The sequence below is a fragment of the Myripristis murdjan genome, chromosome 21, assembly GCF_902150065.1.
Source record: "Myripristis murdjan chromosome 21, fMyrMur1.1, whole genome shotgun sequence".
In the NCBI taxonomy this organism is placed as follows: domain Eukaryota; kingdom Metazoa; phylum Chordata; class Actinopteri; order Holocentriformes; family Holocentridae; genus Myripristis; species Myripristis murdjan.
Genome location: NC_044000.1, coordinates 26,315,569 through 26,341,520, shown reverse-complemented (window position 1 = coordinate 26,341,520; position 25,952 = coordinate 26,315,569). Strand labels below are relative to the sequence as shown.

Below are 25,952 nucleotides of genomic sequence, written 5' to 3'. Positions count from 1 at the left end.
ACACACTGACAGCAACACTGTAACACGCAGACATCAACACTAAAACACACACATCAACAGTGAGATCAACACAGTAACACTGACATCAACACACTAACACACTGACATCAACACAGTAACACACTGACATCAACACAGTAACACACTGACAGCAACACTGTAACACAGACAGCAACAGTAACACACTGACATCAACACAGTAACAAACTGACATCAACATAGTAACACACCGACAGCAATACTGTAACACACTGACAGCAACACTAACACACTGACATCAACACAGTATCAACACAGTAACACTGACATCAAAACACTAACACACTGACAGTAACACATTGACATCAACACAGTAACATACCGACATCAACACACTACAGTAACACACTGACATCAACACAGTAATACTGACATCAACACAGTAACATACCGACATCAACACAGTGACACTGACATCAACAGTGACACTAACTGCACATTATCTCAGACTAATTATCTTAGACTAAAGTTCTGACATTTCTGTCACAGCTGACCAGCTACCAGCGTGGAGTCTGAAAGTTAATTTGGTGGTTCTGGGTCAGTCTGCTTTAAACCGTGCAAAGCAACTGGACTGCTCACCTGTTGACTCTTCTCCACCTGTGGACATCCTGCTGCATCTTGACAAGACGGCATGTCCTGATTGGCTCAGGGTCAAATGTGCAGCACGGCCTCTCTCTCTCTCAGCTGAGTCATGGCAAGAATTTATATCAACATGAACGATGATGTGACATGGGGAGCATGGAGAGATGCTGAGGGCTGCAGTAACAGGTACAGCCAGGTTCTCTGTGACCTGCATGTCATTTAAAGACCATCAGGATGTGCTTTAAATTAGAGACATCAATGGAGCAAAAACAAATGATTAAAAGAATTAAGTAAATAATGCTGAATGAAGACACCTTATCATATTCACTTCACTCCCAACAGTCATCTAATGTACTGATAAATTAAGGCAATGCTTATTTCTCAGTGTCTGCTTGGCAGGACATCCCAGTTTTTGTTTTGTCTTTTTTTTTTTTTTTTTTTTAATCAAAATGGTGATCTGTGAGATCACTGACTTTTCAAATTTACATCAGCATCCATAATCACATCCAGTTTCATCTTTGTGTGTCCATTTTGTTTCCATTAAGCTGTCCATTAAACCACAAATTCACAAGTTAATGGCATTAATACACTTAATTTAAAAAAAAAAAACAAAAAACATGGAAGTTAGGAGTGCATTGTATTTTAACCATATTACAACAGCTACTACCACTGCTGCTGATACTACTAATGCTGTCTCAACTGCTGTAATACTGACGTTACTACTGCTACTTGTAGTACTAGTACATATTGTACATATTGTACTATACTGTGGTAAAACACTGTTCTACCCTGCAGTCAGGAGCCATACTCTCAGGTACTCCTGTTTACTTCAGAACATTTTCCCATAGAAATGAATGAAAAGACAGTGAACAGTGCTATCTGGTGGTTGTTTTGGAAATGACACTTATACTGTCTTCTCATCTTTTCTTGTGTCCCATGTAAACACATTTTCACTACAAATTTTAAATTCAGCCCCCCCTTGCTGCATGTATTTCATGTTTTTCTTTAGGTTCATCTGTTCAATAAAGGCAAAAATAAGACATAACAAAAAAAAAAAAATATTTGTGCTGCTTTCACACTCCAGTAAACACAGAGAGTAAAACCTTTTCTAGTAAATATTGTTTAATTATCAGAATAACAAACACTGATCAGAATAAGAAACCTTGTTGATTGACCTGATCAGACGGGCTGCAACCTGACACCACAGGAGCCCAGAGTGATTTCAGACCAACACTTTATACAGAAAACACAGGCAGGAGGTCACATCCTGGAGAGGTCTGGAGGTCAGAGGTCAGCTCTTTGGAGTGTCTTGAAGAAGTTAAAAAAAAAAAAAAAAAAACTCAGATCAGAGACCAGTAACCTCGAATGACCCAGTACCAAAACAACACTTAGGTGGTAGTAAGTCAGTGGTAAGCCAGGAGTGACCCAGTACTTCAGAAATAACCCAATACTCAATCAATAATAACCCAGGAGTTCAAACCTTTTCATGTTCCATGTTCCAGAAGCAGCAGACCCTCGTTCGAAGTGATTCTCCCTGCTGGGACCCTCATAAGGAGATCATGTGGTTTTCTGTTCAGTGTTAAACGCTTGTGAACGAAGCCTCTCACCAGAATTTACACACCAGAAATCTGATCCAGCATCAGTAATCCCACCATGAAATATACCATTTTAACCACTATGTAATAATGCAGTATAATAATGTAATACTTAAATATATTTTGCATTTTCAAGTTTTTTCCCCACATTTTCTGGTAATATTTTCACAATTTTCCCCTTTCTAATGTTTACTAATATTCCCATTTTTGTTTTATTTTGATTTCTTTTTAATTTGCTAATCATCTTTGTTCCCTCATGTTTATTGAAAGACGTCCAGTGTTCATTTTCTCGGGTGTCAAAGAGTTAAACAGTTTGGATGTCAGACTTGAACTGTGTGTGTGTGTGTGTGTGTGTGTGTGTGTGTGTGTGTGTATCTAACTGTTGCAGGTCGCACACGGCACAATAATTAAAAACCTTTTCCATTTTTAATTTGACAGCTTAATTCAAACAGTTCCACACGATAAACGCCACATAAAATACAGTATCAACATCTGAGAGTGTGTGTGTGTGTGTGTGTGTGTGTGTGTGTGTGTGTGTCAGTAACATGTTATCGTTGCAGTGCCCCACACCTTTACATCACAGAGTAAATAAAAACAATAAAAACAGGCAGAAAGGTGTGTGTGTGTTCAGTACATTCAGTTCAGTCAGAATGTTATGTTCAGTCCGTCTGTCTCTCTGACTGACTGTCTGTCTGACTTCCTGTCGTCTTCTCTTGGAGTGTGACTGGCATTCGCACTGACCAATCAAAATCCTCTCAGTTCATCACAGTCCAATCAGAGTGCAGTCCTTCCTTTGGCTCCGCCCCCTGATCCTCAGAGCTCGTCCTGCAGAGACAAGATGGATCTTTACTGACTTGTTTACTGACTGATTTACTGAGTGGTTCACTGACTCGTTACTCATTTTGTTCACTGACTGACTTTGTTTATAACGTGACTACCGATCACCTGAGTGGTTTGCTGACTGGTTTACTGACTGACTTGTTCACTGCATGACTGGGCCACTGACTAGCTGACTTGTTTAATGATTAGTTCACTGACTCACTAATTTACTGACTGGTTTACTGATTCATTCACCGTCTCGTTACTCGTTAACTGACTGATTTGTTTACTGCGTGACTGGATTAGTGACTAGTTGACCTGAATCCTTTACTGACTGACTAATTTACTGACTGGTTACTGACTGGTTTACTGGCTGACCCATTTACTATGTCACAAGGACACTGACTGATTAGTTCATTTATGGACTAACTGGTTTACTGGCTGGTTTACTGGCTGGTTTTGACCTCGCCCTAACTAACCCGTGGTTACCTTGAGTTTGCTGTGTGACTGTTTTGAAAGCTGTTCCAGTCGCTGTCTGAGGACGTCAGCGATCACATGAGCGTCACGGCTGTTCACGTACTCGCCGCTCTGATGGCGCTGTGAGAACGAACACACACACACACACACACACACACAAGCTTAAGTAGCTGTAAGGTCTCCGTTCTGCTCTGTTATTTTCCATTAAAGGGAAAGTTCACTCAAATCTCCAGCTCAGTGGTTCAAGGTTTTCTCTTCATTTCTTTCTGTTTTTATGTTCATTCTGTGTCTGTTTCCATGGGAGGCCCTCGGCTCATGTCGGTTCTGACTTGTAAAGCACTTTGAGCTGCACTTCTTACATGAAAGGTGCTATTCAAATAACATTTATCATTATTATTGTATTATCATTTCTGTCGTTGGCCTCCTCGTCATTAGAGCTTCCTCCATGTCTGATCAGGGGTCACTGTGACGCTGAAGACTTCCCTGGTCAAGCTGAAAATTTGCAGGTCAAAGTACACCGATGCTGAGCTTTTGTTTTTTTTTTCCATAAAGGTTGGTGTGACTTGTGTTTCTGTGAGTGTTTCGTGTGTTCTTGTGTGTGTTCTCACCTTTGTTGTTCCGATGTAGGGGTAGAACCGGACAGTGGGGTAGGCAGTGACTCCAGCTGATTGACAGGTCTGATAATGAGCCTGACAGTCCACCTTCCCTGCCCGAACCTCCCCTTTAACCATCTGACAGAAACACAGAACCGCCCCTTTAATAACACGGGTAATAAACACAGGATGATAAACAGTCACCCCAGACATAAACCAGCAGTCAGTAAACAGGTTGTCAGAGCTGAGCTGTGTTCAAACCCAAAATGAATTTCGGCGCTGTCGACCTGAATACAGCGACAAAATTTTCGTTTGGGTTGAAAAATTTCAACTTACACAAATACACAAAAGACGCAAATTTTGTGTTTTCATTTCATTTGATACACGGAAATTTGTGTCATTTGCTACTGCAATTGAATTTTGCTGTTGGCTGATCTGGTGGCATGTGTCGTAGCATCTTTCATCACCAACCAGCACCTCAGCTGTAATTCATTCAGCATGTGCTGTCAATGCCAGGTCTGCCTGATCGGATCAAAACCACTCTGTATCTGCCCATCCAGACTAATATGGAACCTGCAATTTTCAAACTAATACTTGTCGGCTGTGTATCCTAAACTCTCCATCTTCAGGGTTCCGATACAGCGGAGCAGCGTGGACCCTCAGCCCAAACATAGTGAAAGCTATGTGTCTTACAGAAACAAAAGGCAGAACCTGAACATCACAGGTTCTGGAAAGTTCCAGGTTCACCCTTGACAATCGAAAAGGGCCATTACTGTTATTTTAAAAAAAAACAAAAAGGTAGTAATAAGATGAATGTTCCTTAAAGTTTAGTTAAAATCTGCTCAATTGCATCTGTGATGTGTGTGACGGACAAACGAATCGAGAGTGATCCATAATAACATGAGAGGCAAACTAAGAAGAGTCCAGATCACTGATTCCCACACTGGACTGCCTTCATCACTCCACTACCTAACCATCTCTCTCTCTCTCTCTTTCTCTCTCTGTGTGTCTCTCTCTGTCTCTCTGTCTTTCTCTGTCTCTCTCTGTCTCTCTTCATCAGTGTCTCTCACCCGGGCCAGGACTTCAAACTCGGGGGCGAAGTGTTGGCAGGGTCCACACCAGGGGGCGTAGAAGTCGACCACCCAGTGCTCCCGACCCGACAGAACCAGGGATCTGTAAGACTCTGGGGTCAGATCCACCGACACCCTGGGGAGGGAGCTGCAGACACAAAACATTAACCTGACATCACACCTGCAGGACTCAAAACATCAACCAATCACAGCGCGACCGGTCTCAAAACACTGACCAATCACAGCTCAACAGGATTGCACCATGTGGACAAAACATGCAATTTGTGATTAAACTGTATGATGATGTAATGGTGATATGAAATGTTGTTAGATGTGCCGTAATTAGATATGCTGCAGATGAACATCCTGAAAATGAACATGTCTGCTTTATACAGAGTAAAATTGAATCATTTTCAGCAGGTTAGGTTGGCTTTATGACTATAATTCTATCTATTAAGTAACAGCATGCTGGAATGCTGTTGAAGCAACAGTCATATGCAGTTGCGCTACGACAGACACCTGACAAACTTTAACTTTTTAACCAGGTGCAGCCCAGAGCTAGCTGAGGGATGTTCCAGATGTTCTCATGTGTTTCTGACCAGCGACCTCCTCAGCCAACGAGGGTCTGCAGCTGATCCCACCTGCCTTCAGCCAGGCTATTCCAACTTTTTTTTTAAAAAACTTGTTTTTGCAAAGAAAATCGGGAAAGTGTACACTTTGTGCAATTAGGCAGTGTTTGGGATCTTATATAGCAAGATCATCAGGCATCAGAGCTGAACTGTAACTGTTGTAGGTCATGGTCATGGTGTTTCCTAGTTTTCTAGTGGAGCTGCAGAAACTGAGAGCTGAGGATTCAAGGTGAGTTTCAGGCTGTAAAAACGTTTTGATAGCTAGCACTGGAACTTTGATGATAGAAAAGCAAACAGTAGGATATAACCTCAAAAGTTAGTTAGAAGACAGGCACACAGATGGTTTGTTTGTGTCTCACCTTAGCACCCACAGCTTCAATGACTGGGCATCTCTGTGCCAACCGTTATAACTCCTACAGAGACAGGCAGACAGGCAGACAGGCAGACAGACAGACAGACAGACAGACAGACAGACAGACAGACAGACAGATCAGTTATAGAACCACATCAGTAATCAAACTGAATAAAAGCTGCAGACTTTAATTCAAACTCAGTCACTAATGGCCGGGTAACACAAACATCTGAGTGAAACACAGTGGGGCCTAAAACTGAACCCTGAGGAACTCCACAGCTAACGAGTGCTGAGGATCAGTGTGGAGTCTTTTTTACTAATCTCATGTTAGTGGTACTGCCAATTTTGACATTGCAAATTTCAAATTTAACACAAAAGACTATCATCCATAAATACTGGTTATCAGTGTCCTGGATTACCAATAATCTGTTTGTAGTTTAACATGTGTGATGCATAGAGGGCATTGATCATGTGTTATATACCTGTCTTTTAATGCAGTACATACATGTACTTCATCTTATATGGAGTATTTACCATGTGTTTAAGGAGTAGTACGTACATGTATCGGTCGGGCTGCCGGGTGTTGTGGGGGTACAGGCGGATCTCGGGGTACGACCTCACACCCTGACTCTGACAGAACGGCTGGAACCGCTGACAGTCCACAGAACCCACCAGGATCTGACCTGAGATCAGCTAGACGGGTCAAAGAGACAGACAGGTTAGACCTAAGGCGTCCAGGTCTGTCAAAATAAACCGGTTCTGTGTGAATGACAAGTACAGCAAGAATAAACACTACGGTAACCATGGAAACCACTTAAGGCCACTAAACCTGTGTGGAAGTAAATAAACACATTTAATTAAATAAAATCTGGGTTGAGACTCTGTTCACCGCCGCATCTATAGCTGCTGTGTGTATGTGTGTGTATATGTGTGTGTGTGTGTGTGTGTGTGTGTGTGTGTGTGTGTGTGTATGTGTGTGTGTGCTGTACCCTGGCCATGCGTCTCCACTCGGGCATCAGGGCCTGACAGGGGCCACACCAGGGAGCGTAGAAATCCACCGCCCAGATCTGTCCTTCAGCTCGACCTGGAACCACACGAAGAATCAGACAGAACAGAAGAGAACAGAGAACAGAGAACAGAGCACAGAAAAACAAAGTAGAACAGAGTAGAAGAGAAGAAAAGAGAACAGAACAGAAGAGAAGAGAACACCTCACCTTTGACTTTGTCCCTGAAGCTGTCAGGATCCAAAACCACCACAGATGGACTGACCAGGTCCTGCAGAGGGAGGGGCTGGGTTTATTCACCTTATTATTTATTATTTATTATTATTTTCTCCCCCAGAACAAAACAACCTCCGTTGAAGAACCCTACTGATTGCCCTCTCCTGTGGAGCCATCATCAAGCCAAGGTCAACGTGTGATGTTAGTGCGATACTACTCAAATGTATTTTCTGCAGTACTAACAGTAGCTGTATTAAGTATTTTATAGTACTAGTATGCAGTACTACCTGTATGAACTCCAGGATGCCGTCAGCCGAGTGATGACCCTCATATTCATGAACTGAGGAACGATTGAAGATCACCGTCGTCGGATACGCCTGGATGTTATACTGAGAGACAGACAGACAGGCACAGAGACAGACAGGCAGAGAGAGAGACAGACAAAGACACACAAATACACAGCAGCTGGTTATGTCAGCAGTCAGAGAGCAGACAGGGGATACCTATGGTACCTGTCTGTCTGCAGTGTGTGGATACAGACAGACAGGTCGACATGCAGACATGTGGTACCTGTCTCTCTGCAGTGTGCGGACACAGATCGACAGGTCCACATGCAGACAGTGATTGATTCATTGTCTCGATCAAATCAGTTTTAACTGACTCAGACGAGCGGGCAGGGAGCCAGAGGCTGCTCTCACTCTGAGCTCAGCTCATGTCTGACTCTAGGTTTTCTAACTCCTGCAGTGTGAAGGAGAAAATTAGTGAGTGGAATTAACTTCACTTGTTCTAACATTAAAGTTAAAATAATTAAAATGTTTAAGTTTCAGATGTTTAATTAATCAATCAAATCGATTAATCAGATCGTGGCTTAAAAAAATAAAATCATCCCAGAATAAATAACTAAATGAATAACTTTGCCCGCTGGTGAACGGTGACTGTGACTGGCTCGTTGTCGTTCACACCGCAGCAGACGTAGATCTAGTTACCATAGAGCAGAGGTCGTGGTGGATGGTGCAGTCCAGTGTGCCGAACTTCATCTGGCCGGCCAGCTGGATCGAAGCTTTCCTCAGCTCAGGAAGTAAAGCCTGACACGGGGGACACCACTACACACACACACACACACACACACACACACACACACAGAAAATCAGCATGTTAACACAATGAATATCTGTATTGAGAACATATTAAACACATGGTGTTTATCTGTGAAGCTGCACTGAGCCGTTCCTGCCACTAGAGGGCAGAAGTTGACAGACAAACAAACAGCACAAACCCACAGACACTGAATGCCACGTCAGCTCGCATGCTGATCCACCTGTGTGTGTGCGTGTGCGTATGTGCGTGTGTCACTGATGGAGCCACCCTCAGTGTAAACAGGATTCAGTCCAGCTGACTTCAGCGTCGTGTTCCCCTGACATTTTGTTCTTCAACAACCTGAGTGGATTCATTTTTTATTTCTTTCAAAATGAGAAATAGGCGGCAAGCAACTTAGCAGGAAATGACCCAAAAATTTGCAAAAATGTAGTAAAAAGCCACAAAGAAGTTATGCAAAAATCAGCCAAAAAAGTAAAGGTAAAAAAATAGATGAAATGACAAAATAAAAACAAAAAAGTCCTGAAATAAATAAATAAAATATATAAATGAATCAATAAAAAATAAAAAAATCTGAAAATTAGCTGAACACTTTTCCTACGTTTTTTAAGTTTATTTTTTAAGCCTATTCCAAAGTTTTTTTTTTCCTGCAAAATTTAGGGTCATTGCTTGTTAAGTTGCTCGTTGCCTTTCTTTCTCATTTTTCTGAGAGATACCAAGCCAATCTGCTCGGGTCTCAGAGGGTTAAATGAGGGTTTAAACACAAGAAATCCAACTCCAAGCAGGTTTCAAAGGGTTAAACTTGCCAACAACAGTGCCAAAAATATACAGTGTGTGTGTGTGTGTGTATGTGTGTGTGTGTGTGTGTGTGTGTGTGTGTGTGTGTGTGTGTGCGTGTCTGCACAAACTGAACGCACTGGAGCGAAGAAGTCGACCAGCCACGGCTCCTTCCTGTCGGAGGGGAAGTTGTCGGGCCGCAGCGTCGTCACGTGGGCGTTGACGCTCTCCTTTGCAAACCCCACAATGTTGTACAGCACGTCCTTACCTGACACACACACACATACACACACACACACACACACACACACACACACACACACACACACTAAGGACTCAGTGTGGAACATGCATGCAGTGAAGTATAGTAAGTTCCAGTAATGTGTATTTGAACATGTGACAGTACATTACACCAGGATCTGGATGAATACTTGCTTCTGATTGGCTGGAGAATGTGTGTTAAAGAAATATTCCAAAATTTGGGGCAAAAGTCCCTTTTACTGACCTCCACAGACTGGGACCAGATGTTGGACACCATTTCCACCTGTGGACGTCCACTGGTTCAGTTCCTATGGGTAGCATTTCCTGTTAGCTTAGCATAAAGACTTGAAGTCTATGGGAACTGTTAGCCTAGTCTCAGTCTGGGGAAGTCAGGGAAACGTTGGAATGTCCCTTTAAAGCCCTCAGTGCAGGGAGACAGTCTGCGCAGTGAGACAGTCTGCGCAGGGAGACACTTTGCAAAGTGAGACAGTCTGCAGTGAGACACTCTGCAGTGAGACAGTCTGCAGGGAGACAGTCTGCGCAGTGAGACACTCTGCAGGGAGACAGTCTGCAGGGAGACAGTCTGCAGGGAGACAGTCTGCGCAGGGAGACACTCTGCAGGGAGACAGTCTGCAGTGAGACAGTCTGCGCAGTGAGACACTCTGCAGGGAGACAGTCTGCAGGGAGACAGTCTGTGCAGTGAGACACTTTGCAAAGTGAGACAGTCTGCAGTGAGACAGTCTGCAGGGAGACAGTCTGCAGTGAGACAGTCTGCGCAGTGAGACACTGACCGTGGTGGATCTCGAAGTCGTGGATGCCCAGACCCTTGAAGACGGCGAGACAGGACTTGTGGATGTAGAGAGAGCGACACAGCTCCGCGTCAGACAGACAGTCCACCCGGCCAACCTGCACACAGACAGGGAGACAGACAGACAGGCAGTCAGACAGACAGGTAGAGAGACAACTGTGAGTGAGACAGTGCACCCTGCCAGCCTGGACAGTCAGACAGGCAGACAGACAGGTACCTGTATGTGGTCGTTCCTGAGCAGGGCCTGCAGCTTCTTGTACTCGTTGGAGGCGAGGCCTCTGTCGCCGAACGAGAAACTGACCAGCCAGCGGTGACGCGCCAACTTCCTCTGCAAACAGGAAGTCACACCAGGTCAACAGGAAGTGCAGGCCACACTGAGCGCACCACTTCCTGGATTTTTTTTCTCAGAAACCAGATCAAACTGAATGTTTGTAAGCTGACTGAACCAACGGAGAGAGTGAAATACATCGTACAAAAAAAAACACACAGCACAGACACAGCAGCCAATCAGGAGAGAGCTGAGGCAGGGGGGCGGGGCTTACTCACCTGGAAGCTGTCATTGGTCAGCAGCTCCAGGTCAGGCAGGTGATCGATGACCTGACTGTAAATCTCCTTCCTGTCCAGAGTCTGCAGCCACTGCAACAACACACACACATACACACACACACACACACACACACAGTCAGTGCTACAGTACTACACAGTCACTACTGCAGTACTACACACACCCAGTACTACACACAGGCAGTGCAGAGTCTTACCAGCACGCTGCCCTGCTGCTGCAGAGAACTTCCTGCTGGGAAGAAGCCGGTCGCTCCTCCACTCACCTGCAACACAGGCACACTCTGTACTGCAGTACTACAAGTACTACTGCATGGAAAAGCAACATCCTAATACTACTTTATATACTCCTGCAATACCCCAAATACTACTTCATATACTACTCCAAGTACTACTGCATATACTACTTCAAGAACCACTCCCAATATTACTGCATATACTACTGCAATACTCAAAATACTATTGCATATACTACTGCAATACCCCAAATGCTGTATATACTGCAAGTACTACTGCGATACTCCAAATACTGGGGCAATATTCTAAATACTATTGCATTTTCTACAGGTACGACTGCATATTCTACTAAAAGTGCTGCAATCCTTCAATTACTACTGCATATGCTACTGCAATACGCAAAATACTATTGCATATACTACTGCGATTCCCCACATACTACTGCATATAATACATGTGCTACAACAATACCCCACATACTACTGCATATAATACTCCCAATACTACTGCTATATCCTAAGCATTATTACTGCAATTCCCCAAAGTGCATATGCTACTATACTATATAAAATACCACAAAACCAGCACAAAAACTAGAAAATCAGCAAAAAGTATGTCTAACATGACAAGAAAAACATATTTAAATTTATTTAAATTACATATCTAAAAGGTCAGATCAGTGATGCTGATCAATGACAGAATCCTTGTGTTTAAATATCTGATGGATTCCTGATCAATACTCCTGACATGACCGAGTGAATGTTCGGCTCTACCTGCAAAACTTAAAACACTCACCTGGAAACTTTCACACAGCTGCTCCTGGGTGGTGCAGTCCATCCAGCCCACCTTAACCAGACCCTCCTGCACACACACACACACACACACACACACACACACACACACACACACACACACACACACACACACACACACACACACATTTTCAGCATCACACCAACAGAATCACAGTAGAATTTATTCAGACAGCAGAAACTCATCAGTGTTCCTGCATCCTGACAGCAAATACTACCACAAATACTAATATCACTACTAATACTACTACTACTCTTAAAAATACTACTAATACTACCGCCACTACTACATCAGCTGCTAGTACTACAAGCAGTACCACTACAGGCACTACTGTGTTCTCACCAACATGCCAGCCAGCTGCAGTCTGGTCCTCGACTCCAGGCAATCTGAGGGAAGGAAGGAAGGGAGCAATGAAGGAAGGAAGGAGGGAAGGAAGGAAGAATGGTAGGATGGAAGGAAGGAAGGAAGGAAGGAAGGAAGGAAGAATGGTAGGAAGGAAGGAAGGAAGGAAGGAAAGAAGGAAGGAAGGGAGGATGGAAGACAGGAAGGAGGGCAAGAAGGAAGAAAAGAAGCAAGGATGAAAGAAGGAAGGGAAGATGGAGGGAAGAAAGGAAGGAAGGAAGGAAGGAGGATGCAAGAAAGGAAAGAAGGAAGGATGGAAGAAAGGAAGGAGGAAAGGAAGTAAGGAAGGAGGGAAGGAGGGAAGAAAGGAAGGAAGTGTTGGAAGTAAGAGAAAAGGAAGAAAGATTAGTACCACAACCTGAGCAGACTTGAGTCATCCCTAATAATTTGTCCAGATATCTATGTGTGTGTGTGTGTGTGTGGGTGGGTGTGTGTGAGTGTGTGTGAGTGTGTGTGTGTGTGTGTGTGTGTGGGTGTGAGAGAGAGAGTGTGTGTGTGTGTGTGTGTGTGAGTGTTACCTCCAGTCTCAGAGCAGAAGGTGATCAGCCATCCCAGTCCAGATGAGAACGCTCCCTCTATCTCACTGAACACGTTGCCTAGCAACAACACACCAACACCAACACCAACATCAGTCAGAAATCACAAACCAGTACAGACCAGTACAAACTGAAACTGGTTCAGACCGGTTTACCTTGCCATAGCTCAGTCACCGTGGTTGTGATGAACTGCATGGAGAACTGGACCAGGTTCTCCTTGGAACGTTCCCCATGGTACTTCTCTGGTTTCTATGGAAACAAAAAACAAACTCTAAGTCTGAAACTCTTAGTCACCATTAACCTGAAACCCGTCCCGCCAACTCCACCTGAACACACTGTCCTGGCTGGTCAGTCAGTCAGCCAGTTAGACAGTCAGTCAGCCAGTTAGACAGTCAATCGGTTAGTCAGACAGTCAGTCAGTGAGTCAGTGAGTCAGTCAGTCAAGACTGTCAGTCAGTCAGACAGTCGTTAGGTCACTCAGTCAGTCAGACAGTCAATCAAACGGTCAGACAGTCAGTCAGTCAGCCAGTCAGCCACTCACTCACTCACTCAGTCAGACAGTCAGTCAGTCAGACAGTCAGTCGGTCAGTCAGTCAGACAGTCAGTCAGACGTCAGTCAGTCAGACAGTCAGACAGTCAGTCAGTCAGTCAGACGGTCAGTCAGACAGACAGTCAGTCAGTCAGTCAGACAGTCGGTCAGTCAGTCAAGTGAGTCACTCGTTCAGTCAGACAGTCAGTCAGTCAGACAGTCAGTCAGTCAGTCAGTCAGTCAGTCAGTCAGACAGTCAGTCAGTCAGTCAGTCAAACAGTCACACAGTCAGTCAGACAGTCAGTCAGTCAGTCAGTCAAGACAGTCAGTCAGTCAGTCAGTCAGACAGACAGTCGTTCGGTCACTCAGTCAGTCAGTCAGTCAGACCGTCAGTCAGTCAGTCAGTCAGACAGTCAGACAGTCAGTCAGTCAAACAGTCACACAGTCAGTCAGTCAGTCAGTCAGTCAGTCAAGACAGTCAGTCAGTCAGTCAGTCAGACAGACAGTCGTTCGGTCACTCAGTCAGTCAGTCCGTCAGTCCGTCAGTCAGTCAGTCAGTCAGACAGTCAGTCAGTCAGTCGCACTAACCTGACCAGTCCTGTAGATGTACAGACTGGGGTAACTGGTGATTCCTTTGCTCCTGCAGAGTCGGTTGTTGTCTCCACAGTTCACCGCTCCAATCCTGATCACACCCTCCATCTCCTTGGCAACCTCCCTCCACTGCCACACACACACACACACACACACACACACACACACACACACACACACACAGTATTTAGCTGATCACTGCATCAGTCCCTGTTTTTAGTTAAACATTAATGACCAATTCATGTTCATATCGTAGTGGAATGAATGGAAACCAGCGCCTGGAGGAAAGGGAGGAGGAATGATGTAGCAGCTCTGAAATCCCACTGCTCGCTCTGGGAGATGAGAGGAACGTTCTGGAGAGAAAACTCTGGACATGCAGAGGAACTGGGACGGAGATTTAAACACCGACCCAGGACACACCCGCTCTGTTTTAGTGCAACTTTTAATATGTTAAAAAAGGCATGCTGATATGAAACCCTGCACATCTGATGAGTGTAATATCACACCTGTTTAAAGAGTGTGTGTGTGTTTCATGGGTGTACTGACTGTGTGTTTAGTGGGCGTTTATTATATGTGTGTGTGTGTGTGAACAGTGGGTGTGTTACCGTAGGAGCCAGCTGGTGGCAGTGGGAGCATCGTGGGAAGTAGAAGTTGATGAACCAGATTTCTCCAGAATTCACCGCTGCCTCTGAAACACACACACACACACACACACACACACACACACACACACACACACACGCACACACGCTGACACTTATCTGCCTATATAATGTTTCCTGGAACTGAATACAATACAGAAACAAAGCTGATTTTAAAAGCAGTGATGACAGAAAATACACGAGTCTGCTGTGTCGACCATTCATTCCACACCATGAAAATCACAGAGGCCTGGTGGGATTCACACACACTTCTTCCTCAGGCTCCATACAAAGAAAAAAAACTTTTTATTCATCTATTTAAAACACCAAAAGGTGATTGAAAACTGGTGGTAAATTAGTCTCTCCAATCAAACTTAATGAAAATTATTCCCAATATGACCTGATGAAGAAGAGCATAGCCAAAACAGTCTTCATCGGCTCCCCCTAAATTCAGCTGCACCTCCCGTCGTGTTACCATGAGACCTCAAACGTGGCATCAAACACATCAGGCACATAAATAATTCAAAATCATTCATGACAAACATCCAAAGAATAAAGCACAATTTCATCGTCACATAATAGATTACAAATTGAATCTTAAGGTAGAATGATGAGTGAATGTGGCTGGACCAGCTGGCTGAAAACAAGGACAGGAAGTTTATCAACCTCCAGTGTCTGAATGAACATTTAGTTGCATCTCCGGGATTTTACTTTTTTTTATCTCACGCTTCCGTTTTGTATTTTTATTTGATACAAAACATGGCTGCTGTTGGTTAGCTAGTTCTGTTATTCTGTTAACTCGAGCTAATCCCTGACGGAGCAGCGCAGCGAGGCGATCCATCCTGCCTGCTGCCTCTGGACACAACCGACAAAAACCAGAAACCAGGACCGTCTGAAAATATTTGGAATGACCCTTTAATAACTCTTACCAAAGTCTCCCCTGTCCAGCGTGATGACCTCCAGATCGTCGTCATAGATCCCTAAAGAGACACAAACACACCTGTGAGACACACACCTGCTCTCAATCCAGTCAATAACACACTTCACATCTCTCAGATTAGGCAGCCCGGCTGGCTGACTGTGTTTTTAATCCTAATCCAACAGGAGAGAAAGGGTTCTGTTTCGCTTCTAGTCCCACAACAAATCCATTTCTCATCTAATCTGGAGATTTCAGACGCGTGACAGCCCCCAGTGTGAACACGGCCCGAGTCCGATCCGGCCGGTCAGTTACCATGGTTACCCACTGAGGGCGTCCTGTGTACATGGTTGCCACGGTTACCCACCGAAGTCGTAGCGGTAGTAGCTCCAGCTCTCATAACGCCCGCCCTGCTGCTCGTCCAGCCCCTTCTCTCCGTACTTGTCGTACTTCTTCCTCAGGTCCTCGTCCTTCAGCACCTCATACGCCCGACTCACCTGCAGGAACCTGTCGTGGGCCGAGGGGTCACCCTGCCACACACACACACACACACACACACACACACACACACACACACACACGCAGACACACACACACACACACACAGACACACGTCCAATTATTACCAATTACTAAGACCTACCAGGTTCTTGTCAAGGGTGAGGGGGTGAGGGCTGACAGAGTGACAGGGTGACAGGGTGAGGAGTGACAAGATGAGGGGGTGACCTACCAGGTTCTTGTCAAGGTGCATGGTGACAGGGTGACAGGGTGAGGAGGTGAGGGGTGACATGGTGAGAAGTGACAAGGTGCATGGTGACAGGGTGAGGGCGTGAGGAGGTGAGGGGTGACATGGTGAGGAGTGACAAGGTGCATGGTGACAGGGTGACAGGGTGAGGAGGTGAGGGGTGACAGGGTGAGGAGTGACAAGATGAAGGGTGACAGGGTGACAGGGTGAGGAGGTGAGGGGTGACAGGGTGAGGAGTGACAAGATGAAGGGTGACAGGGTGACAGGGTGAGGAGTGACAAGATGAAGGGTGACAGGGTGAGGAGTGACAAGGTGCATGGTGACAGGGTGAGGGGGTGAGGGCGTGAGGGGTGACAGAGTGAGGAGTGACAAGATGAGGGGTGACAGGGTGACCTACCGGGTTCTTGTCGGGGTGCATGGTGACAGGGTGAGGAGGTGAGGGGTGACATGGTGACAGGATGACAGGGTGAGGGGTGACAGGGTGACCTACCGGGTTCTTGTCGGGGTGCATGGTGAGCGCGAGCTTCTTGAAGGCGCGGCGGATCTCGCGGCTCGTGGCCTCCCTGTTGACCCCCAGCAGCTCGTAGTAGTCCCGGCTCTCCGCGCGCGCGCACACACACATACACACCAGCAGCAGGCCCAGCAGCAGCAGCCCGAACCGGGTCGGACCGGCCGGACGAACCGGGACTCTGCAAGGCATCATGGGAACTGGACACACACACACACACACACACACACACACACACACACACACACACACACACAGTGTTGGTCGGACAGCTGTGGTCAGGCTCTAGCTGATGAAATTCCTCCGCGAGCCGCCGGAAACATAAACAGGAGGCTAAGCTAGGCTAAGCTAACAACTTTTAAAAGTCTCCCGTCAGCCGCTTCGCCGGGTTTCCTCCTCACGAGACCGCCGCCATGTTCCTGCTGTTGTTGTTAAAGCTCACCTGAGTTACCTGGCCTCGCGCGGCTCGCTCACCTCTCAGAGAGCGAGACTCCTCCGTCTGTCCGCCGCGGCGTCCGGCTCGCTGTCCGGCTGCGGCTCCGCGTCACACACACACACACCAACAAACACCGACACACACACTGCACTTCCGGAGACAGCCTTCACAACAAAAGCCTCCTGGACGAACAGCTGCCTCCCTCCATGTGGGGCTCCAGCAGGACTGAGTCAATATCAATATAGGGTACCATTTGGTGTCCCGGGCAGAAATCACTCACTTTTCATGAAAAATTTGCAAAATAACAAAACTCTGAGGGTTTATTATAAATGGTCAAACATTTAAACACACATTGGTACAGAGATACATCTTTAAAAGGGTGTTTTTCATATTTAAAAATAATGTTCTATGATTAGATGCATGTGATTTTGCCATGTCCCAAACTCCTCTCTACTAACTTCACTGAGTGAAATAAGTAGATAAATGATATACAATGTACAAACCTTTTACATGCTCTTGTTGCTCTCATCAAGTACTTGAATAAAATGAGTCAATTGGATCATTTATGGTCTAATTTCATAATAATAATAAACGTTTTGCATGTGTCCCTGGATTTGCTGTCCACCCCGTCATTAGGTGGTTACTGCCACTAAAAGAAACCCCCTGCTGTAATCAGTGACATCACTACCACTGCTTTGTCTTTTACAAATGGAGTGAAGAATAGCTCCTGCAGAGAGAGTACATATCAACATTTATATTTTGACATTTTCATCATTTTATGATTGAACTTGAATGTGTTCAATCTTAATGTGTCCACCCTGTCATTGCAAAATATGAATCTATATAAATGCGTTTCAGAAATTCAAAATATGTTTGTTAAAGTATACACAGTCACCTTCCTAACTGATACATGTTGCGTCGTCAAGTCTAGTTTTATAACAGTTTTATAAGTTTTTCAGTGTTTCAGAAGTCAAGTGGAGGACAAAACATATGCAGAGAAAGAAACCATTTGAAAGGATACCTATGTTTATACTTTTTGTGGAAGGCCTACAGGGACAAATGGTTTTTGTTTTGTTTATATCAATCTTGTTTTTTTGTCTAGTTGAAGGTTTTATTTATTTATTTTTGCTGTTGTTGAGTGTCATTTCCAGATGTAGCCTACCTGTGCACAATTCAAAATACAGTAGGTGAAAAAAGTCATGTTTTGACAAAAAACATTTGTTGACAAAACCATAACATTTTTTCCTTTAAATATATATGAGGCACTTCACTATTGTCCACCCTGTCATGCCAAGGTCCACCCCGTCATGTCATTGTCCACCCCGTCATGTTCATGTTTTATGTGAATAAATAATTATTTTCACAAGTTATCAAAACCTTTTGTGTGATTTTGCTCTGAAGAGATTAGGGCCAAACAGTATTATTTCAAAGTTTGACCAGATACCTTTATTTATAGAGTTTATTCAAAAAAGAAAGTACAACTTTCATAGATTTTACATATACAGACATATTTTTCCATAATTTCTGTATTTTTGAGAGATGTTTTCCAGAAACTAAAATATATTCCTGAACGAGGGACCAAATACCTTTCTGAAAATGTACATTTTGTAATCAATATATGATTAGAACATATTTACTCTATTTAGAAATTGTCCCATGACAGGGTGGACACATTTTGCAATTCGCTTGTACTTTCTATGCTTGCAGTCAATTTATAAAAGGTGCAGGAGCTTGACCAACATGCATTTCTAGCAGTTTAAGGTCTACTTTATACAATGGATATGGAGTTCAGTGGAAAATCTCATCTTTTTTTGTGTGACATTGGGAAGTCTCAATGGCACTCTATACTGATATTGACTCATACCACAACAAAAAATGTCAATGTCTCAATAACTTGTCATGTGCCCTTGAGCATCAATTACAGCTTGACAACGACGTCTCATGCTGTTCACAAGTCGACTTATTGTCTGCTGAGGCATGGCATCCCACTCTTCTTGAAGGGCGGCCCTCAGGACATTGAGGTTCTGGGGTACAGAGCTCCGAGCCTCTACACGGCGACTCAGCTGATCCCATAGGTTTTCTATGGGATTCAGGTCTGAGAAAGTGCAGGCCACTCCATCTGAGGTACCCCAGTCTCCAGCAGCCGTTCCCTAATGATACGACCTCGATGAGCTGGAGCATCAAACACCTGATGTGAATTTTGCTGTTAAACTCCTTGTTAGAGAACAGCAACTTGTGCAAAAAGTACTGAAACATTGAACAGTTGGACATGTGCATTCAAAAGTTTACAGAAGGTCACATTAAGTTCACCTGTAAAGGTTATAATGCATTTTAGGTTCATCCTGAAATTTCACCCGAAAGCCGAATATCCCTAAGTTTTTGTGAGTAGTGTATATATATAACCAGTAAAACATTTGATGCAGCTCAAAAATAATATAGCAGCATTAAAAACAACGAATACAGTGACTGAGAAAAATTATGGGACTAAATCAACTTTTGTGTGGAATCACGACAAACTGCAATACAGAAGTGACTGACAATGAGTCAATAAAACTAAAAAATACAACCTGCTGCATAACACTTGAGTAGATTCATGTTTATTTATTACTTACTGATATGTGTTTTTATTATGTGCGTTATGTGGATATGTATGAGTGTCTGTGTGAGATTTTTTTCCCTTATGATTTTTTATGTGAAAGGGTTTGTTTGGTCTCCTGCTGTTTTCTTAACATGAATCTTTCCCCTCTGCCCAGGATTCATTGAAAACCTAAAAAAAAAAAAAAAAAAAAAAACGTCATCACTGCACATACTATTATTCAAAAGCAGAATCCACTGAATTTTGGCAGTTTGTATAGATTTTTATTTTTTGGACACAGCTTTAATCACTCCTCAGGTTCTGCTGCTTTCATCAGGATCAACCAGAATAAAACATGAAAACCTCGAAAAAAAAAAAAAAAGAAAAAACTTCGTTGATTTTTTTTTTTTGTGCTTTTCTTCTGAAATGTATTTTAACTTCCGGTGCTTTCTGCCAGTCTGCGTGGTATCTTGACGCAGCTCGTGAATACGGTGGTCGCACACCAATGACGTAACAAGGCTCGGGGCGTTCACAGGCTTATTCAAACCCTGTAAGCATGAGTCATTGTTCTTGTTGTTGTTGTTATTTTATTATTATTATTGCTGTTACGTCAGGCGTGCAGAAATTCTACTGAGAGAAAACTTTTAGCACTTTTCCCTAGAGCAAGTTGTTATTGTCTCATTGTTTATATTTTCTTGTTGATTTTGGTGTCATGGTTTTTGTTTGTTTGTTTTCTTTTCTCTCGAGCTTCATTCATGACATGTGAAGAGACACACACACAAGGTTTGTTGTTGTTGTTGTTGAAATGTTAAGCTGCGGGTCTGTCTGTGGGTCAGATCTGAATGACTGCAGTAGGGAGAGCGCCCTCTAGTGGCTGCTGACAGAAAACCAACACAGTCCGGATTCAAACCGCTCAACCTTTATTGAAACAACAGAGGGAATAAAAACTATCAGATTAAAACAGAATAGAAAGCACACACACACACACACACACACACACACACACACACACACACACACACACATACACAGTACAGTCAATCAGTCCTTCCCTCCTTCACACGCACACGCATGCACGCGCACACGCACACCCCAAGGCCACCACGCATCCCATAATGCCTTGTGTGATGCGTGTCACCAGCCAAACATGTACTCCATCGCCTTGGAAACAAAGCTGTCGTCCTTCCTGGGCGTCTGTCTGTCTGCAACAACCTGAGCGCACACACACACACACACACACACACACACACACACACACAGATATAACACCACAATAAAAAAAAAAATCCAATCTCCACATATTTTCAAGTTAAAAGCCTCCTAACACACAAGTTGTATCAAATTTCACAGGACCCCTGAACGCATCACCACAAAATAACAAACAAACTGTTTTTATAATCACTGACAGAGTGAACATGCAGGAAGATACTCTTAGGGTACAGGTCAGAGCTCAGGGGGGTCAGGGGTCAGAGGTCAGGTGTTACCTGGTAGTCGTTGCTGCAGCTCCTGTAGGCGGCGCTCAGCGGCCTGATGGAGGAGCGAGGAGTGGAGAGCAGAGAGGAGGAGCAGGGAGGAGAGACAGCTTCACCACTCTCCATCACACTCTGACAGACAGACAGGAGACACACAGACAGGTTAGACAGACAGACAGACAGACACACAGACAGGTTAGACAGACAGACAGACAGACAGACGGCACTTTTCCACTCGCACCTATTCGGCTCGACTCGTTTTCGGTGGTTTTCCATTACAGCTCAGTACCACCTCCTCGTGGGTGGAGTCGTCATAGCAACGCAGCCACACCACCAAGCACACACCTCTTCATTTGACCGCGGTGCCGGTTTACTTGCCATTTTTTGACTTTGCCAACTTCAGCGATGATCAATGCGCACGGTCGCTGTTGCCGTTTTCTTTTTAAAATGGCGGGTTTGGTTTTTGTGAAGTAGTCGCTCTCATGTGTCGTCGCTCCCTGTCCAATCAGTGACCTGCACAGCGTTTACGTCACATTATTGGCTCGACTCAGCTCGCTTAGAACCCCGGCCGAGTAGGTATTAAAATGGGACCTGGTACCAGCTACTACCACCTAATGGGAAAGCTTATAAACCGAGTAGAGTTGAGCCAAGTAGGTGCTAGTGGAAAAGCGCCAAGACAGACAGAAAGGCAGACAGACAGACAGACAGACATGCAGACAGACAGTCAGAAAGGCAGACAGTCAGACAGACGTGCAGACAGACAGACAGACAGACGTGCAGACAGACAGTCAGAAAGGCAGACAGACAATCAGACAGACGTGCAGACAGACAGAAAGGCAGACAGACAGACAGACGTGCAGACAGACCTTGTCGATGCAGGGCTTCACTCCCACCATGATGCAGTCTCCGAACACTTTGCCGTCTTTGGACAGAGCTTTCCTCGCCTGCAGCCGCGACTGATACTGCAGGTGCATCCAGTTCCCCGGGGACGCCATCTGACACACACATACACACACACACACATCAGCACATCTACACACAGTGCACAGGTCCTGCACAGGGAAGCATGTCAGAGTGTGTGTGTGTGTCTCACCGTGTGTTTGAGGATGTTTCCGTACTGAGCGAACTGCAGCAGGATGTAGGAGGCCGAGGCTGGAGGAAACCTGACACACACACACACACACACACACACACACACACACACACACACACACACACACACACACACACACAGTAAGCAGCAGCTCTGGCACTGAACAGCGTCATGTTCTATTGATCCTGTATTGATTGTAATGATTGTGTATTGTAACTATCAGTACATCCTGTGCCATCTGGAGGTCTTTTATTGTGAAATTCCTGCAGTTTTTACTTCCTGTCTGTTAAACTGGACAGGAAACAAAACACAGCAGGAAGCAGGTCAGTACTACTGCAGCTGCTGTAGTACTCTGAGTGAGTATTGCTGCAGTACTGCAGTATAATCAACAGTACCGCAGTATAATCAACAGTACCGCAGTATAATCAACAGTACCGCAGTATAATCAGCAGTACCGCAGTATAATCAGCAGTACCGCAGTATAATCAGCAGTACTGCAGTATAATCAGCAGTACCGCAGTATAATCAACAGTACCGCAGTATAATCAGCAGTACTGCAGTATAATCAGCAGTACTGCAGTATAATCAGCAGTACTGCAGTTCTGTGGGCGAGGTCGTACCCGAACACGGTGACCCAGCTCTGGTCCAGCTGGTCGTCGGAGCTCAGAGTTTCTCCCTGACTGTAGAACGGGTCCACCTGAGCTGGAGACACACACACCTGCTGCACACCTGAGAGACAGACAGACAGACAGAGAGACAGAGAGACAGAGAGACAGAGAGACAGAGACAGAGACAGAGAGAGAGAGAGAGAGAGAGAGAGAGAGAGAGAGAGAGAGAGGGCCAGTGAAGAAGCTGTAGTTGAGCGCCAATTTACTGTGTTTCCTGTCCGCCTGTCTGGCTGTGTCTGTCTGACTGACTGACTGTCTGTCTGTCTGTCTAGCAGCAGTGTTAATGTTAATGTGAATGTTAAGAGCACCAGCAAGTAGGTGTGTGTGTGTGTGTGTGTGTGTGTACCTGTTCCTGGAGTCGAGGCCTGACGTGCAGACAGAGGAGACTGAATCACTGGAAAAGACTGGAGACACATACACACATGACCAGCACTCGTTAACCACCTAAAACTACAAAATAAAAGTCCACATCAACACAGCTGATCACACCTGGTCTGACAGAACCTCTAGGCCCACCCACAACCTGTCTGTCTGTCTGTCTGTCAACCTAGCTGTCTGTCTGTCTGTCTACTGACCCACCTGTCTGTGTGTGTTGAGGGGTGTTGACGCGGTAATGAGGTCGTCATGGATACTGCGGACGGGCGGGGCTCCACTCTTGTCTTTGGGTGTGAGGACGACGGGCTGCAGGGCGGAGCCTCCTGAGCAAAATAATAAGAAGAACAATAATACTAATAATAAAAAACAAACACGCATACAGCCAATCACTGAGGTGCACACTCACATATCAAGTTAGAGAGTAAACACTAACATAAAAACACAACAAAAATTATCTTCTCAAGAAGAATTGAACATTAAGGTTAATGTGAATAAATTAAAAATTATTTTTACTTCTTTCTTCCTTTATTTTGAAAAGGTGAGTATGTTATTTCCTGACTTCAACTTCTGCTCCTCTGATCTGAACTTTTACTGTAGGACATTTATTACCAGGAGAAATGTTGCAAGTTTTCTGATTTATTTATCATTTTTCACACACACACACACACACACACACACACACACACACACACACACACACACACACACACACACACACACACACACACACAAAACAATACCACAAAGCAGAGGAGAAGAAAAAAGAAAATGACCTGGAAATTGCATGAGAACATTATCAAAAATCTACACAGAAATTTATGGTTATAATTCTTATGTTTAAAATTATATTATGGAGGATTTTTTCTTAATTTCAGGTCATTTCTTTGTTTTTGTTTGTTAACTTTTCCCTCCTGAGCTGATTTTCAGATCATTTTCTTGTACTTTTTTTTTTAAATAATTTGCTAATTTTCAGCTCTTCTCACCTGAGCTGACTGCACCTGTGTGTCTGCTCACCTGTGCTCTCCACGGTGGGCGTGGCCAGGCTGAAGGGGCGGGGCTGCGGGCTGGCGGGGGCGGGCAGCTCGCCCATCAGGAAGCCCGGCAGGAACTGGGCTCCGGGCGGCGGCTTGGGCGAGGCGGGCGAGCCGAGCGCCATGGGCTCCGAGGCCGCTGCGGACACACAGACAGCACACTGCCTTGCTCAGGGGCACAACGAGCACTCCGAGGAGCTGAACCCCCCACACCACCGCCCTGACTGCTCTTTGCTTTATCGATCAACCTGCTGATTATTCTCTAATTGATCGATTATAAACTGTCAGACTCAGAACCGATCACACCCCAGAGGTGTTGAGTTCATGCTCACAGAGAAACCTGGGAACATTCACACCTGAGGAGCTGGAACCTCAAAACGATCGATCAGTTACCAAACAACTGGCAGCTGATCGATTAAACCGCCGCAGCTCTGACATGAATCCTGCTGGGTTCATTACATCAGCAGCTGATTTTGTTTACTTTAATTTTATTAAAATGTTAACAAAGCAGCAGGACACGGCACAAAAAAAAAAAAAAAAAAACATTAATCTACACGTGTCTGCGCACATGTGTTTTATAAATAAAGGTTGCGAGAAAAAAGAAGAGAACAGAGGAAAGCGGAAAAAGCAGTCCACTGTCCGAGATATTACTAATGTTTTATTATTTTACTGCTGCATATACTTGTAAATAATGCTGTTATCTTCTTTGTTTGTGACGCGAAACAGAAAATTCAACAAATCTGAGTTAAACTAAAGTAAAATAAAGGACAGCCCACAGCATGGCTCCGTGATTTAAGACAATAAAAGCACACAAAGCCTGACGCAGCTTGACTATGCCTCGCCTGCTGGGTTAAACATTATTTTAATGTTATTTTAATGCAGCAAAGCGTGGAAAGGGATAATTTATAAGACATTAAACTCACCTTGTAGCTCCATGTCGGACCGGCCGCAGCTTCTCTGGCCGCGACTTTCAAAACCTGGAAGTGACGCAGCCGGTTAGCACAGGCAGCTAACGGCTAACAGCGAGCAGGCAGCCGCTCCGCCAGCAGGCCGCGGCTGTGGCTCAGGTGGGCGGGTTCCGTCCAGGTGAGTGAACTGGACCGTGTTTGTCTACCTGTCTGTCCGCCTTGTCCCGCTGCAGGTGTTCAGACTCAAACTCAAACCGTCACCTGGCGGAATGCAGTGGCGCCGCGGCACATCCGGCGCGTCTTGTAGCGTCAGCAAAGAGGCGTTCAGGGCAACTCGGACATCTGTACATCAGGAATCTTAAAGGCAGATGGTGCGGTTTGAAAGGGGAGGGCGGCCCGCCTTGATGTGATGAAGGAAGAATAGAACTTAGAAATGATCCATCATGACACAAAATATAGAAACACTTTACTCCCTTTTATGTTATTGTGAAAATTTGACAAGAAAATATCCACATCCCCACAGGCGTTTGATAGGCTGTCATCAGCCGTCCTGCAGGAGCCTGAAGTGCTCCGAGCTCCGAGCTCCGAGCTCCGACAC

At 44.9% G+C, this 25,952-nt stretch overlaps 2 protein-coding genes across 5 annotated transcripts; both read right to left on the bottom strand.

Annotated features, from left to right (window-relative positions):
* Positions 1–2,623: 2,623 nt before the first annotated feature.
* dnajc10 (DnaJ (Hsp40) homolog, subfamily C, member 10) lies at positions 2,624–17,396 on the bottom strand. Of its 4 annotated transcripts, none has more exons than XM_030080514.1 (25): positions 17,271–17,396; positions 16,779–16,996; positions 15,911–16,073; positions 15,557–15,607; positions 14,592–14,674; positions 13,984–14,115; positions 13,022–13,115; positions 12,849–12,926; positions 12,271–12,314; positions 11,911–11,976; positions 11,079–11,144; positions 10,864–10,953; positions 10,535–10,645; positions 10,301–10,415; positions 9,389–9,516; positions 8,363–8,479; positions 7,664–7,765; positions 7,371–7,431; positions 7,146–7,240; positions 6,716–6,849; positions 6,164–6,217; positions 5,176–5,323; positions 4,121–4,243; positions 3,525–3,632; positions 2,624–3,041 (listed from the first exon to the last, which is right to left on the bottom strand). In XM_030080514.1, exons 2-25 carry the CDS (start codon positions 16,989–16,991, stop codon positions 3,030–3,032), a joined length of 2,388 nt encoding a protein of 795 aa, XP_029936374.1. In that variant the 5' UTR covers positions 16,992–16,996; positions 17,271–17,396; the 3' UTR covers positions 2,624–3,029. The 4 variants fall into 4 exon arrangements, with proteins under 4 accessions (XP_029936374.1, XP_029936373.1, XP_029936376.1 ...); XM_030080513.1 differs by having other exon boundaries at positions 17,239–17,391; XM_030080516.1 differs by having other exon boundaries at positions 17,248–17,362.
* Positions 17,397–20,704: 3,308 nt separating this feature from the next.
* On the bottom strand, positions 20,705–25,668 carry nup35 (nucleoporin 35). Its single transcript, XM_030080531.1, has 9 exons — positions 25,370–25,668; positions 24,430–24,585; positions 23,620–23,738; positions 23,387–23,444; positions 22,993–23,101; positions 22,373–22,442; positions 22,146–22,274; positions 21,292–21,411; positions 20,705–21,019 (listed from the first exon to the last, which is right to left on the bottom strand). Exons 1-9 carry the CDS (start codon positions 25,380–25,382, stop codon positions 20,942–20,944), a joined length of 852 nt encoding a protein of 283 aa, XP_029936391.1. The 5' UTR covers positions 25,383–25,668; the 3' UTR covers positions 20,705–20,941.
* Positions 25,669–25,952: the final 284 nt, after the last annotated feature.

Excerpts from the sequence above, each read along its gene's own strand:
- dnajc10 (XM_030080514.1), bottom strand. The coding sequence starts at position 16,991 with ATGATGCCTTGCAGAGTCCCGGTTCGTCCGGCCGGTCCGACCCGGTTC. Across the intron at positions 11,977-12,270 it reads TGCAGCTGGCTGGCATGTTG|GAGGGTCTGGTTAAGGTGGG; the intron begins GTGAGAACACAG and ends GTGTGTGTGCAG. Across the intron at positions 10,416-10,534 it reads TCAGGAACGACCACATACAG|GTTGGCCGGGTGGACTGTCT; the intron begins GTACCTGTCTGT and ends GTCTGTGTGCAG.
- nup35 (XM_030080531.1), bottom strand. Across the intron at positions 23,739-24,429 it reads GCCCACCGTGGAGAGCACAG|GAGGCTCCGCCCTGCAGCCC; the intron begins GTGAGCAGACAC and ends TATTTTGCTCAG. Across the intron at positions 21,020-21,291 it reads GCTGCAGCAACGACTACCAG|GTTGTTGCAGACAGACAGAC; the intron begins GTAACACCTGAC and ends GTGTGCGCTCAG.